The following is a 15,004-nucleotide window of genomic DNA, read 5'->3' as shown; positions in this document are numbered from 1 at the left end:
CATCTTTGCTCTTTATTTAATAGTAGCATTGCAATAAGACTCGAATATAACACTCAACTTCTTGTTTTCATAAGCTGCATATGGGTTCGACCACCATCCTTAAATATAGAACCCACAGTTATTGAATCTGATAATATTTTGATGCCATAACCACCGAATATCTAATCCCTTTCAATAAAAACTCGTTAACAAATTGATTAATCCCCGCATTTAGTTATTGTCCAATGATTTATTAATTGATTGATTAATGATTGAACTAATATTCATGAAATATTTAAACATTAGTCACAAAATTTCTTGACATAAATGTGCACACGAACTCGATAATTTTACAGACTCCCTAAAGGTTATATATCAACGGTCAACCATTTATCGGTTTCGAATATCAACAAATTACAGTCAGTCGAAGTTTAGGCCCGAAAACGTCAACAGGTAAATCAACAAATACGTACAGACACAGACTTATTCTAGACGCGAGATTTATAAGCTCTGCAGTTCAGTATCAGTTCGGTTCAATTTAGTACAGCACATTGTAGTGCCAACCTCGCCGTTTTCGCCAAGCTGACCAACTTAAGTTGACGCAAGCAAAATTGATAGTAATTCATAGTACTCCTGATTACCAACCTACAGGGCGATATTTGTAAATGTTGCATTAACAGGAACCCCTTGTATCTCAGTTGTCTGACAGCAAATTGGGAAATCTGAATCTGAATCCAATTAGCATGTATAACAATAAATTGTGTATTCAGGTTTTGGCTAGGAATTATTGTTTTTTTGAATATTGATCAATCATTTTTATGAAGTGATAAATTTGTCAGGTTAAAATAAGCCTAACGTTAAAGCTCAGAAAAGGAAAACAGAAATAAAGAACGAAGGATAGGACAACTTTGCAGTTTTTCGCGTATTAAAGATTAAAATTGTGACATTATAGGACTCATATCATCGAACACGCCGATAAATTGTTACAAAGTACATAACTTACAAAGCGCAGGAGATACTAAAAGGAGTCTACCTGCTTAAAATCTTGATAATTAATTTTGAAATAACCAGCATTTTTGAAGAAATTGTTTTTTTACAATATTGCCAAAAATATATTAACAATACGGGTCTATCTTAACAACCAATGACATAAATTCTAACATTCGGAGTTCTTCAAAAAGTAGCAGTAGACTATGCAATAGCATTTATAGGTATGTATAGCTTTGAGGAATTAAGCAAAATAATGGTATAATATTCACCTATAGCTCTACAATTTTAGATATATTTCAATCAAATAGGTAAAATTTTAAATATATTATTAATATGAAGACAAGACATACTCAGACCAAACATAGACCTAAAAATTAAACGCTTATAATAAACATATGCACAAATAAACCAAACAGAATTCAAGATTTTCATTTCATAATAAAAAATGAGTTTTAACGTTAAGAACGTTTGAAAATTCGGTTTTCCGCCATAATATTAAATGTACTTAACATCTACAGAATGAATAAGTAAAAAAAACCTAGAAATATTTAAAAATAAATCACAATATTTAAAATTATAAATCAAGCAATAGCATGGCATTTAAGAAGAAGATCAAATGTAATTTTTAGATTATTTTCTTCTGAGGAAGGTCACTTTTGGACCGAAACGTCAAATAAAAAATGTAGTATTCTAATTTTGTCAGTTCTATAACTAGACCTGCATCCCAAGAAACCAAATATATGCATATATATAAATAGATTTTATGGTCCAAGAAGAAAAAAAAATTGAAAAGTTATATAAATAAATAAGTATATATATATATATATATATATATATATATATATATATATATATATATATATATATATATATATATATATATATATATATATATATATATATATATATATATATATATATGTGATATGATCACTGTTGTATCACAGCAACAGTGACCGTAATAATCTAACATGTAAAACGAACCATAGTTTAGTATTTGATTTTACCGCTTACCATGGCAAAAATAAATTGTCAGACCACTGAAATATAAGACGAACCTATTTTCAATATCCTCTTGTAGCCAGGAGACTAAGCGTGTTACGCAAATTTTGTTTAATGCATTGTTTTATACCACGCGATCCTAGCTCTTACTTTTTGTTTCTTTGGACTCGAGAATTCATAGAATTTTAGGTTACATTTTCGCAATCCCGTTCTCGCAATATTGGACTTTATAAATGGGCGTTTCGAAATTAGGGAATGAATGGTGGCGCAACTGCAAAGCTTAAAAAATCAGCGTAAGTATAGTATCCACCGATGATTAGGGCTCCCGCTTCGCTAAGTTCGTAACACAACTCGAGTTTTAAATAATCACAGATTTTCCGTCATCGACCCTGTTTGTGGAAGCACCAGAAATCCTTTCATTGTCGACCGATCAAAGGAAGCTACGAACTTACGATCGCGCCCTTACAAGTATAATTTTAGAAAATCACGGTCTAGGAAAATAACAAACTATACAAGAATATCGTTATACAGTAAACGAATTGGTTTGGTCACTGTTTCAATGTTCATCCTTATAAAATTTATCACATTTACGCGTATTATTATTTAAATACATTTCGATAGTTTTTCACAATAAGTTTCATATATCGACAGTCTTCTTATACACAGATAACAAGATTTTTTTCTTCGCTAGTTTTCGGGAAAAGTAAAGTTTCGTTTTCCGTAATTTACATTATTGTTTCCAATTGTTAAAATCTTACACATAACGATTTTCAAAGTGTTTTGGAGATACTATAAAGGTAACTGGTAACTGGTCCAAAAAATAAGGGGCCTAAATTTGTTTGATTAATGTACCTACTATGAGTATTGGCAAACTGAATTTTATACATAAACGGTGGCCTAACAGACTGAAAAGACACAATGTCTCGCTTATTTAGCCCAATTTTCAAAAGTTGTTTTAACGAGTCTGGATGAAACTGAAAGACAAGCGACTTGCTTAGAAGCGTAGTGGTGCAAGCGCAAAACTTTTAAGACATATGCAATTAAAAAAGAAAGCACAATGTTAAACCATTTCCTCTGTTTAATATTTACCACTTTATTTATTACTAAACTGTAGATAGTGAAATACGTACAGTACAATCTATACGTCTTATGGTAGAAAATATATTGACCAAAACTATTTTCATTTTTAATGAACAGTTCACTTGGGTATCTTATTCATCCGTTTCCAGGCCAATATCATCATCTTCAGTAATTTGTGGATGACCTAAACATCTTTCTGGATATCACCAACCAGAATTATTGAAAGAGGTTATAAAACGCATTACTCATGGTAAATCAATGGTGCTGTGATAACTCTCTAAAACTTAATATTGCTAAATGCAAAGTTCTATCTTTTTATTGAATTATTAGTTGTTGTTCAACTATACACTTAACGATGTCTCCTTGGAGAGGTGTGAGAGATCTGGGTGTTGTGTTTGACACCAACTTTACAAATTACTGGAAAGCTGTGCTAAAGATTGGAAAGGTCTGTCCAACTTGTTTACACAAAGGAGTGAACTAGATTCTAACCTACAGGCACTTTTAAAGTGTTCAGATTTCATTTTTAGCATTTGAAATTTGTTAGTTTCCTTGGCAATCAAAATAACTTTCACGCAGGCAAAAAAATGTCCTGGTAGAATCAATTTTGTTTTCCGATCAGTTCAAAGTCTCTGTGGCACGGCGAGTACGAGTGGCTGGAAGCAAAAAGGGAAAAAATCATTGGAAACCATCGCGTATGTACAAATTGATGCAACTTTTATATTGCCATTTTGACTCCCGCATTGGTCGCTGTATAAAATCAATGTTGATGTTTTTGCAAGGATCTGTCTCAATCTCATGCCATGCGTGCTTTACCTGGGCTTAGATTGTGGATGCCCAACACGCGTAGAAACACTAAGTGTTGCTAAGTTCATCATCTTCCTTCAAGCCATCTCGAGCCGCATCTGCCATCGGTGTTTCTCCTTTAGCTGTAATTTTTCATCGCCTTCAGAGTTTTTTATTTTCAACATACATATAATAAAATAAATAATAAAATGAAAAAAAGTACAAGACTGACCTAAATGCCCAACTACTTCTTCTTTCCACCTCATTGGCAGTCCTCCTCTAGATATTTTTTCGACTGATATATTGTTCTTTATATATTTTGGCACTCTATAGTCGTTCATTTTGTTTACGTGTTTATTCCAGAACTTTCTTATTCTAACCTATTTTTGTCATATCTAGGAGTCCACTTTTTCCCTCCGTTGTATTTTTCCTAACATGGACCTAACAGTTTTCATTTCCATTATGCCCATGATTTGATTTAAATACTCCTCCGTATAATTACTTCAAGGCATCCAGAAATACGAAAACGATTCATGATTGTGCTTTTCAAATTTCCATCGCTCCTTAAATCTATCCTCTTAATCAGCGTCATCCACATAGCACACTATATGAAAATGGATTTCTCTCATTCTATATCGTAATGTCTTTGACAGCATTTATGTAATTATAATTACTACATTGACAAAGTATGGCTTAGTTAGTAACTGTCCTACTCTTAAGTTGGTTCAACAGTTAATTATAATTATATCCACAAAGGAAACATAGGCGGGAGTTTTAGCATGACGATTGCATCAGTAGTGGAGCAGTTTTTCCCACAAATTAATGTTTCTTTCTTAATTGAATGTTTTTTTCTCTTTCTTTAGTCAACACTTTTGTAAAACTTTCAAATGTGCTATTTAATGGTGTGCCAACCAGTCTTCTGAGGACCTTTGTAGCCCTTTTTTTAATATGAGAATTGTTATGATGGTTTTTCAATAATTGGGAATTTTTCAGCCAGTTGAAGAGTGCTGCTATTCCTTTTCGTAGTCTTTCCGCCAATACTTTAGTATTTTATTTGTGATTTCATCGCGCCCAGCGCTTTTGCGATTTTTAATGGATATTGAAATACTTCTTACTGTTTCCTTATTTATGTCAAAGTTGTGTTGTTCTCCGTTGTAGAGTATTTGTTGCGCCTCCCCTCTGCAGGTTTTCAAAATGCCTTTTCCACTCTTGTTTCTCCATAGCTATACAGCTTTATTTAGGTTCGTTTCTCTGATTAGAGCTCAGAGCTTTGATAAGAGTCCTCTGGTTCAGTTGCGTCCTGTAATTGCAAATGCACTATGAAAGGGTCTGCCATATTGGCATATTATATGTTCTTCTGATTCCTTCTCTTCCTGAAAGAATTTGAATTGAGTGTATTCCTACAGTCCCACAAGGCTTAGACGTCTCACCTCATTATTCTTCTGATCCTTATTTTGTAACAGGTCTGTCTTTATCCTATCATCTCTGTTAACCCCTGCCGCGATTTTCTTTCCATTCATTTTTTGATGGCTGATCCATCAACAGATTTTGTAGGAATCATAATATTTAAATATATATAGAGGATTCCATTAAAAAATATATTTTTGTATTGCCAAGCTCGTATAATTGAAAATGTATGTTTTTCGACAATATGCCTTCTACTTCTTAAGGTGCTTATTCGTTTCGAATGTTGGCTATTAGCATGGCTATTCTAATCTTGTCGACTGTTGCTTTGAAAAGTCCTGTGGTTGTAAGAGAGAACCATTTTCTCAGATTGTGGAGCCATGAGATTCTCCTCCGTCCTGGACCTCTTTTTCCAAAGACCTCACCCTGCAGAATAAGCTGCAACAGACCATATCGCTGTTCGCATAATGTGGCCTAAGTACTCCAGTCTCCGCTGCTTTACGATGTTTAAGATTTCGCATTCCTTGTCCATTCTGCGAAGAATCTCATCGTTGGTGGTTCTATCAACCCCACAATAAGCCAAATTCGTTAAAACATTTTTCCGAAATTGTGCTAAAGGAGTTAGTGCTTTACCCTGTAGGCTGTACTGTCTATCATTGTTCTGGTATGTCTTTCCATTGCTGCAGCGATTCTCTTTTCATTCATTTTTTGATGGCTGATTTATCAACAGATTTATCAAAAATATATAGAGGATTTCATTAAAAAAATTATATTTCTCTATTGCCAAGCTTTTCCACGACACCTCCTCTAATTGAAAATATTTTGAAAATGTATGTTTTTCGATACTCGTTAAAACAATTTTCTGAAAAGGAGTTATTGGTTTACCCAGTACAACTTCTTTCATTGGGAATTCCTCTTGCTTTTTCAAAGATTTGCAATTGTGCTCCAAATAATTCCATTTTTCAATCTTGAAACAAAATTTTAATTAGCTATTGTTGTTTAAAAAATAACGTAAGTAACGCAAAAATTTTTAGAAAAGTGAAGAAAACGTAAATTGCCTAATCGTCGCAGTTAAAACTACAAAAACGATCCTCTTTGAAAAAACGAAACTCTAGAAACCAAAAACCCGATTATGAACTACGTACTACACACAGTTCATTATAACAATTATAAAACTGAGCTAACGTCTTCCTTTTCTTTTTCCTTCTTGTCGTCCTTCTCTTTCTTCTTCGATTTCTTCCTTCGCTTGGAATCTCTGGTTTTCGGAGATCGCTCCAATAGAAACAAGGCTTCGTGAAAATCGTCTGAGCTAAGATTCGACTCCTGCACATGTAGGACCGAACTTAGCGCGCCATCGGTTGAAGATTTTGGAAATCTACAATTTAAGAAGTTATACCAGAATATCGACTCATCTACTAAAATCTTACCTAAATATCTCTCTTTCCCTTTCTGGTTCGCTGGCGCTTTTCGATTTTCCATCGTCTTTAAGCGATTTCGACGGACTACCATGGGGCGTTGTTAGATTCGACCTGGAGGTAGATGGAGTGGTGGATCGTACCAGTGACGGCGTAAACGGCTCGGGAGGTAAGGTGGTGCTGTTGTTACAGGTGTTCAAGCTGCTGCTCGATACGCTGAGAGAGCACGAATTCAACGGGACAGGAACGCTTAAACTCGATGAGCGAGATTGCCTCCCGCCATTATTCTGGGATAAACTGAAACCTAAAATGAGCGACGTTAGAATTCCGTTAGTAGGCTACAAATTCTTATACCTGGAGTTTTGGGTTCCGGAGTACGCGATATCGAAACCCCTGAAATAAACAGCGTGGGCGATTTGGGGATGCCAGTCTCGCTCTCGTATTCATTCGAGCTGTCAGTCTCCAATCCCTTACCGCCTTTTAAATGCTGCGGACTATTGCAGATTTTGATCCTAAGATGAGAAGATAAGCCTAAAAAGAACACCAGCGTTGAACCCAAATTCATTAAAATCATATATGAAATGGAACTTCACCTTTATCATTTCTTTTCTTGTCGTCAACCAAAAATCCTGTGGACTTCGAACAATTGCTTTGCTTGGAATTTTGGCGTTTATTCGGGCTGTGCTTCTCACATCTACATTCGCTCTCGGCACATCTTTTGGAGGTCTCTTCCTTTTTGCTATTCCATTCACGGTCGTGTGGTTGCGATTTTTCATCATCATTTATTAATTCTGGTGAGAACATATTAGAGTACGAGACATGATGCAACAGTGAACACCTCACCTATACTTTTATTAACTGCAATTCTGGTTAGGTAACTGGATTTTGGTAAATGAGCAGAACAGAATTTTGCCTTAAGACTAGCAAACGGATTGTGGCTGTGTTTCTTAAACTCGCTTTCTTTGGCTATTGGGTCAGTCTTTTTGATTTCCTCGTCGTAAGTCTTATTTCCTAGAAACGTTATTTTGAGTTTGCAAATTTAAGCTAGATTCAAGGTGTTATTAAAATGACATAATTTAATCTAATAAGGGAATGTAGACTCCCGCCCTGACGCCCAATATTTTGTTTCAAACCGGATATCGATACCTATCAAACAAACCAACGTGGGCAAATCAACATCAGGTGCAAAACCTATTTAGTATATTTTCCTGGTAATTGGTACACAGATAAGAATTAATTAGTAACAAGAAACAAAGCAAAACTCAGGTTATAGCATATTTCATAGTTATAGCATATTTCATGACTGACCTCATGTAATTGAGTTAGGTATCCATAATGTATCCCATAAAAAAATCTAGCAAATGAACAGTGGTAGTTACTCAATAACAAAACTATCAAATAATAGCATAATATATACTAAGTGACAAAAATAACAATACTCTGGACATCGCCCCACACCTAATTGCATAGCTCTTTATATTTATGGATTTTAGTTAGTGCAAATCTGTCTAATAAATAACATTAAACGATCTTTGTCTAGGTGTTTAAAAACATACAATTTAACCTAAATTCAAAACAGGAGAGCACTAATAAGTGTAAAAGTGCCAGTGGAGAACTAAAAATTAATTGTACATTTTTTCAAGCGATACTTGCCGCGCCATCTACATTCTAAAGGGCGAATAATCAGGTGTTTTGCTGAGAGATTCAGACTCTGAAAACTAAGGAATTATTTAACGATGATATTTTGGCTAGGTAATGATGTGATAATGAATTGAGGTATAGACCAGTTTTTATTTTCTAATTGGTTACTGAACTAGTGAAATTGTGAATTTGTTAACAAAACTATTTGCTACATATCTTTTGAAAGCACAAGTACTCTGGTACCCATGAGAACAGCATTTTTTTTTAATATTACGTTGAGTCTAGAAGACAGAGAGTTTACTTTAATGGCAAATATTCAGACTTTGAAGTACTTGGTAGGGGAAATCAACAAGCTAATATCTTGGACCTTCTAATTTTTTCTCTTTGCACAGTCAATTTTACAGCTTTTTTAAACTTGTGTAACTGTCATCACTTTGCTGATGACCAGCGATTATATAATTTCTTTCCTTCGTTGAAGTCGATCTCACTATCGTTAATTTTATATCTTTAATCTGTTAATAAACCATTGAAATTCCATGGTTTGAAACTAAACAGTAGCAAGACAGAATTGTTGGACTTTGGGTCTGATAGAACTCAATTAATTGATAACAATTTTAATATTTGAACTGAAAATTTCCGCTTAAAATTGTCTGACTTCGCCTATGTATGGATTCGGGTTTTGGATTCTCGCATCACGGCTCGATTTTAAGTCCTATATATACATTAGAATGCTTTGAGTAAAGAAGTCAAACTTAGACAGCGTGATATTGTCTGGCATAGTTTTTTGACCGACTCTGCGCCAAATTGATAGAAGTAGCTTGTAAGAGTTTCAGAACTGATGTCCACGGTTCTGTTACAACATATGTAAATACCACCACATTCCCGATTGTTTCAATGTGTCAACTTGGTTGAATCTCCGTCAAAGATTTGAAGTTCAGATTGGGTGGTTAGCTTATAAATTTAATAAAACGGGCACTAATGAACATGTGTCGTAAAAACTTATTAAGTCCGGCTATGTTCTCTACTTCACAGTATACCTAAGAATGATATTTTCGTTTTAGCTACAATGCCACAAAAGTGTTTAATAAAATGGCTAGTAATATTAGAGGAGAGAGGGGACATATTTAGTTAAAAAATATACATAAGCATAGAAGATCTAAGTTGAGTAGAATATTTTCACAATGGAACTGAGTTGTTTATTTTTCTCTGTTGTATATTCTTTGATTCTGATTTTTCATTGTATATCTATAATATTGTCTTTCTGTATTTTCTGGGTTGCACCTACTAATTTTAATGTAACTTATCTCATAACCATATCTTTTTTATCTCTTTTTTACTTACTTATTTACTCACTATGTTTATGTCTTAATGAGGTAGTTATACGGACCAGCGTGTTTTACGAACATTGCTACCTTTGTACTTTCATGTGTAAGTAACAAAAATCAATGCACTTTATTATTATTATGTGATCACGCGAAGTAAAAAATATTACCTAAATCTTCATCGGTAACGGAATTTAAAATGCCGCAAATTTCCAAGTCAGCATTCATCGAATCGGACGTTGTGGTATCCTCGATGGAACTCTGTCTCTGGATCGACTCTTCCTCTGGATGAGCGTGCTGCATTAAAAGAAACTGTTTTGTACGTATCGATGTAGATGGCAGTGCTAAAAATCTAAAAATGGGTAACATTAAATATTCTTTTTCTATGTAACATGAATTATTAATACCTTCTGACCATATCTTCGGGCTTCTCGTCGTGCTGACTGCTATGGTCTGAATCAAGATGATACCTAGGTTCGTCGCTTCCATTCATCCTCATTTTTGCCCCTCTCCGATTACGTCGAGTCACGAGATCTCCAGTGGAGTGGCATCGTTTGAGCACTGATGTGTCGTCGTATTCCTCGTCGCCAAATAAAAATCCGTTTTCGTGAATATCTGATATCTTAAACCGACCATCTTCGTAACCTTTACAGGGTCGGAACAGAATATCCTTCTCGGGGTCGCCAAATCTGTCCAACGCTTGCAAGTCGATCTTATGGTTGGCTAAAGACTTCAGGAAATAATCCACTGTTATGTCTGCGTTGCTCTTCTGGTAATCTAAAACGGCAAGCTAAGGTGCTGTTCGAAACTCGAGGGAAAAAATTGTATAGTAGCGCCAGTTCTAAGTTATGTTTGGCAGAAAAAGTGAATTGTCGTGAATGTTCGAGTGTGTTCGGATTGGCGCGCGAGCTGAGCCAGGCCAGCGAAGTTGAGTGAGTGGCGCGAGCAAGGATTCTGCAGACAGTGAAGACAAATTCGACGTCAGTGCATAAGGCAGCAGGGCTGTTGAAGACGTTTAAGAGTAATTACGTGAAGTTACAGAATGAGGGGGTAAAGGAGTCAGAGGATAAAGGCTGAACTACAAGACATAGACGATGAAATAAAGTGATTGACCAAAAGACGTGCTTGGGTAGTTACTTTAAGTAAACAGACCGAAAAAGAAACTCATTAATTAAAAATGTTATAGCAGATTGTGGATAGGATAGTATATGGATACGTATATAGGAATATTTTTACAGAGGGTCCCGAAGTTAAGGTTCAATTAAGAAAATAAGCCCTAGTTTTCCATATAAACAACAAACGCCCCGTATTGGAGCCGCATGTCCTAAAAAAATTGACCTAAAAATGTTTTTTTATCAATATTTACGAAACAGGTTTGCGAAAAAGTTTTCAAATTTTACCGTTTTAGTAACTTTGGTATTCTGAATCTGATTTTAAAATTATAAATATAAAATTCTAGTCAGGAAGGTAACCAAATCAAACCAACTTTCTTGTGACTTGATTTGAAGAATTTTTTCTTATAAAATTGGAAAAAATGTGTTTTGTTATTTAAAAATCTTCGGGATCCCTCCTGCGTCAATTGTTGATCAACCATATCCGCTGACGTTTCGCCAATCATTGTGTTGACTTCTTCAGAGCTTAACTGAAACTGAACTGAAATTGACAAAAAAAACTTTTCTGTTTCAGTTCAGTTCAATTTTAGTTATGCTCCTAAGAAGCCAACCGGATGATTGACGAAAGGTCAGCGGGTTCGATTTGTCAGCAACCTACGAAGGAGGAATTCAGAACATGCGCACTTGATTCGTATCGGTTGGATGGACGGTTTTCAAAGAAAATCTTATATATTTTTGTCTACATTGTGTATGAACGTTTTTTATTCAGTTTTTTATAAGTATGGAGCATTTTTTAAACAGAGATTTAGCGGATATTCATTTATGGCTACTGTTATGACATTGGTAACACGCATACCGCTATACGAGACTTCGAAAGATGGTTTTCACAAAAAAGACAACGATATCGGAGAGTATTTTCTAACATATATAAAAATACAGCAGAACGTGAATCGCTTAGTAGATCTCAGAGGCAAAACAGGAAAGCAAATGGCAAATTATAATTATTATGGAGCATTAAACAGAATTGAGGAAACTCCTCAAAATGACTCAAATACAAGGACTACACGTCACGACCATTATTTAAATGTTTAAAATGTAAGACCTGAAGACTTTCCTAATTGTTTAGAATTGTGCTGATGGAGTCTCAACCATTCATATCTTTTGAACAAAATTTTATGGTCGGACGAAACAACAGTTCCACGAGATAAAGTTTTTATCACTTACAACGAGCATTTCTGTAGTAATGAGAATCTGCGTGCTTATTTAATCTTATCTTCTTTTATGACTCCTTTAAAAGAGGTTTTAAAAAAAATATAATTCGGCGAACAACGATTTTATGGTACCAAATGTACATGGTCTCAAACCTAAGAATAACATTGAGTGATGAAAGTTTTTCTGTATGTTGTCTATTTGGCAGTATGAAGATTTATATTCACATAGATTTACATACCTTCAACCTATTATATTCTATTCTTACTTTAATTTTTCTTTGCAATTCTAACATATTTATTTCCCGTTTTACATTAGTAATCTAAGCTTTCCTTATACGGTTTTGCTAATTTTATTTTCCATTAATTAAATGTTAGTTGTCCGTTCAACTGTTCTCAAAAAAAAAAACGAGATACAAGAATTTTCCATTAGCGATATTCTTAATCAAGCTATTAATGTTTTTCGCATTGAAATTTTTCGTTAAGAGAACTTTCAAGTTCCACATCATCAACTATGTTGTTCTAAAGGTCAGTATTTTGTTTTTGTTACTAACCTTCAGTTTTTGACAACTTACAAACACTTTAAGAAATTTGCCATTGCCATAATATGTTTTAGGAAGGAAGACATCCTCTTACGTCTTTTGAAAATATAAAATGAACTATCCAAGTCACAGTTTTATCACAAAACAGTTTTTAATATTGCTCCTGCACGTCCGTGCCCGAGATTTCAAATTTTCCGTTACAAATTCGAACGTACCCGTACCTTCACGACAATCAAAATTTTCAGACCAAAAGTGGCTTTGAAGCGGCTCAACTATACTACTGGAAATATACTCACTTTGCTGCGATTCCTCACCCTCCTGCTGCTGCACGCGTTTGCTTAAAACCGTTGCCGATTCCTGCAGCGACAAATATATGGCTAGCTTTAGCTGGTCGTCGGAGCTCTCGTTGCTGTTGTTCGATATGCTGGAGCTCGGGACGGGTGTGACCACGATGCTGGCGGTGTTGGCATTGGCTTCGGCCTGTTTCATTCTATCTTCGATCATTTGCAGTCTAGACATTTCCAAAGCTATGACGAGTTCCACATTATAGTCTGCTCCTGAAAATTAAGTTAATCTTGACATTTGTTCAAATTGTCAACCAAAAAAAAGTTATAATTCATGTTTTAGGTACTTCGTAAGAGTAGGACTTACTGCCAGTGCACCCTTGGCTGCTACATAGTAAACCACATTCGTGTTCCTTTACCGGAGACCTTATAAGTTTCTTCAATGTCACGCTCAAGTCAGTTTCCTCATCTGTATCGTAGTCGGGCCATTCGCAATCTTTCAGCCATGCGCTCGTTTGGAGGGCATTTGCCTAAAAACAGAAATATCCACCCTAGATACGATTTTATTGGAGCTTAGCCGTTGCTAACTAGAAAACTTTTATGTACCACTTTAAAAAATATGGATTTTGTCCGGTAACGGCATAACAGTAATGCACTTTTACTGAAAAGGCATGAAATTACTTGCTGGTAAACGAAAATACTCGAGAAGAACCAAAGGGAACAGAAAAAGATCTTTTATCTTGATGAGACGTGGATTGATAAAAGTTATTCACGACGCGTAGGGAAGACTTCAACTTTAAGTCGGAGAATACCAAAAATTTTCGACTGGTTAACTACTAGAAATATAGACTTTCAAGACAATTTCATAAAGATGGAAACAAGCAAATGAAAACTTAGTGCCACTGTGATGCACATATCTAATTGCCAACTAAATCCTTAACTTATATGAGCGCAAATGAAACGACTTATAGCAAAACACAACACGACATTCAAAATGAGACCTTAAGCAAGTCTTTGATCAAGCTATTGAAGAAGTGACGCCGGAGAATTGCTGACCCGTTAATTATAACGTTAAGAAGAGATTAATCAGATGACGAGGAATATTATTATTCTTTATTTAATAAAAAATAAGGGTACTTAATACTATGCACACAGTGCCTTTTTATTCTGTTATAAAAAACAATAGGTAAAAAAATCATAAATTGATCCAAACCAGGGCGGTACTACCTGCCCCGATAAAAAGAAAGAATTTTGCAATGAAATCAATGCCCATCAATGAAAGGCCACATTTGTTAGGCCACTGTACAACCTCTTTTCATACACAATATTGGTAAAGTTTAAATAATTTTCCGGAGATAAAGAAAGAACTTAATTTTACAATGTATTAATGGAAAATATATCAACAGGACCTACGGAACCAGAAAATGTAATTAGTTATAGGGAGCGCATTAACAAATCCAACCGAATTATTGGCGCGCTAAACGCTATTTTGTGATAGAAAAAAACACTGGCTAGAAAAAACACCTAATAATAGTGTTGCTCTTGTTCGTGCTTCTTCATTTGTTGTTTTAATCCTATAGGATATAGCTGAGAAAACAACATGTTTTATGATTGTTACTGTCAACAATTCAGATAATAGAATGGGTAAGGAGCCGTGTTAGGTTCATTGAAAAATGCGCTAGTAACAGTAACATGTTATTACACGCGTTTGAGGCAATAAAGCTTTACACAGAAAAGAGACATGCCTCTAAGGCATGCAATAATCTTATCTCATCCATCACGGATGATACAGGCTTGGCTGTAAATAGGGCATGTTAGTCTTAGATATATTTGTTGATATCACCTGCAGATTATGTTATCTGGATAGTGAAATTCGAATCTTAAAGGTGACATTAGTTTGGTTTAGTTATAATAATTTGAGAAATAGATCTTTTTTTGGTCATATTTTCAATTGAATTGAATTTCGCTCAGAGTAAAAGCAATAATTAAGATATTTGTCGACTAGCTGACACTTACGTCCATGCACCTCCGTTTTCTTTTCCGTTGCATTGGTGGTGTTTCGGGTGGTATGAGACCCTGAGCAACGGCCCTCATAAATTCGTGGCGTTTTCTCCTGGCCAACGCTGATGTCTGAATTATGACGGCCTTTGGAGTGCGTAAATACGGTCTGGCAATCATTTCGCTTAATTTCTCCGTCACTTCTTCAAGTTCATTCTACAGAAATATAAGATTGGAAATATCA

The 15,004-nt window shown here is 35.0% G+C and overlaps 1 protein-coding gene across 6 annotated transcripts in view; it reads right to left on the bottom strand.

The window, feature by feature from the left end:
- Positions 1-1,934: 1,934 nt before the first annotated feature.
- Positions 1,935-15,004, bottom strand: part of LOC132704016 (ankyrin repeat and IBR domain-containing protein 1-like) — a 34,586-nt gene continuing 21,516 nt past the window's right edge. For 5 of the 6 annotated variants that reach the window (XM_060673631.1, XM_060673640.1, XM_060673661.1 and 2 more), the window contains exons 13-22: positions 14,779-14,976; positions 13,130-13,292; positions 12,775-13,035; positions 10,024-10,393; positions 9,787-9,968; positions 7,497-7,664; positions 7,247-7,444; positions 7,008-7,184; positions 6,666-6,957; positions 1,935-6,613 (exon numbers count right to left, since the gene is read on the bottom strand). In XM_060673631.1, the coding sequence (XP_060529614.1) occupies positions 6,406-6,613; positions 6,666-6,957; positions 7,008-7,184; positions 7,247-7,444; positions 7,497-7,664; positions 9,787-9,968; positions 10,024-10,393; positions 12,775-13,035; positions 13,130-13,292; positions 14,779-14,976 (2,217 nt within the window). In that variant the 3' untranslated portion in view covers positions 1,935-6,405. The remainder of the gene's footprint in view (positions 6,614-6,665; positions 6,958-7,007; positions 7,185-7,246; positions 7,445-7,496; positions 7,665-9,786; positions 9,969-10,023; positions 10,394-12,774; positions 13,036-13,129; positions 13,293-14,778; positions 14,977-15,004) is intronic. The other variant, XR_009619210.1, reaches the window with a different exon arrangement.

The sequence above is a fragment of the Cylas formicarius genome, unplaced genomic scaffold (genome assembly GCF_029955315.1).
Source record: "Cylas formicarius isolate icCylForm1 unplaced genomic scaffold, icCylForm1.1 PGA_scaffold_10__41_contigs__length_53128322, whole genome shotgun sequence".
NCBI lineage: Eukaryota > Metazoa > Arthropoda > Insecta > Coleoptera > Brentidae > Cylas > Cylas formicarius.
This window is presented reverse-complemented; position numbering and strand designations above follow the sequence as displayed.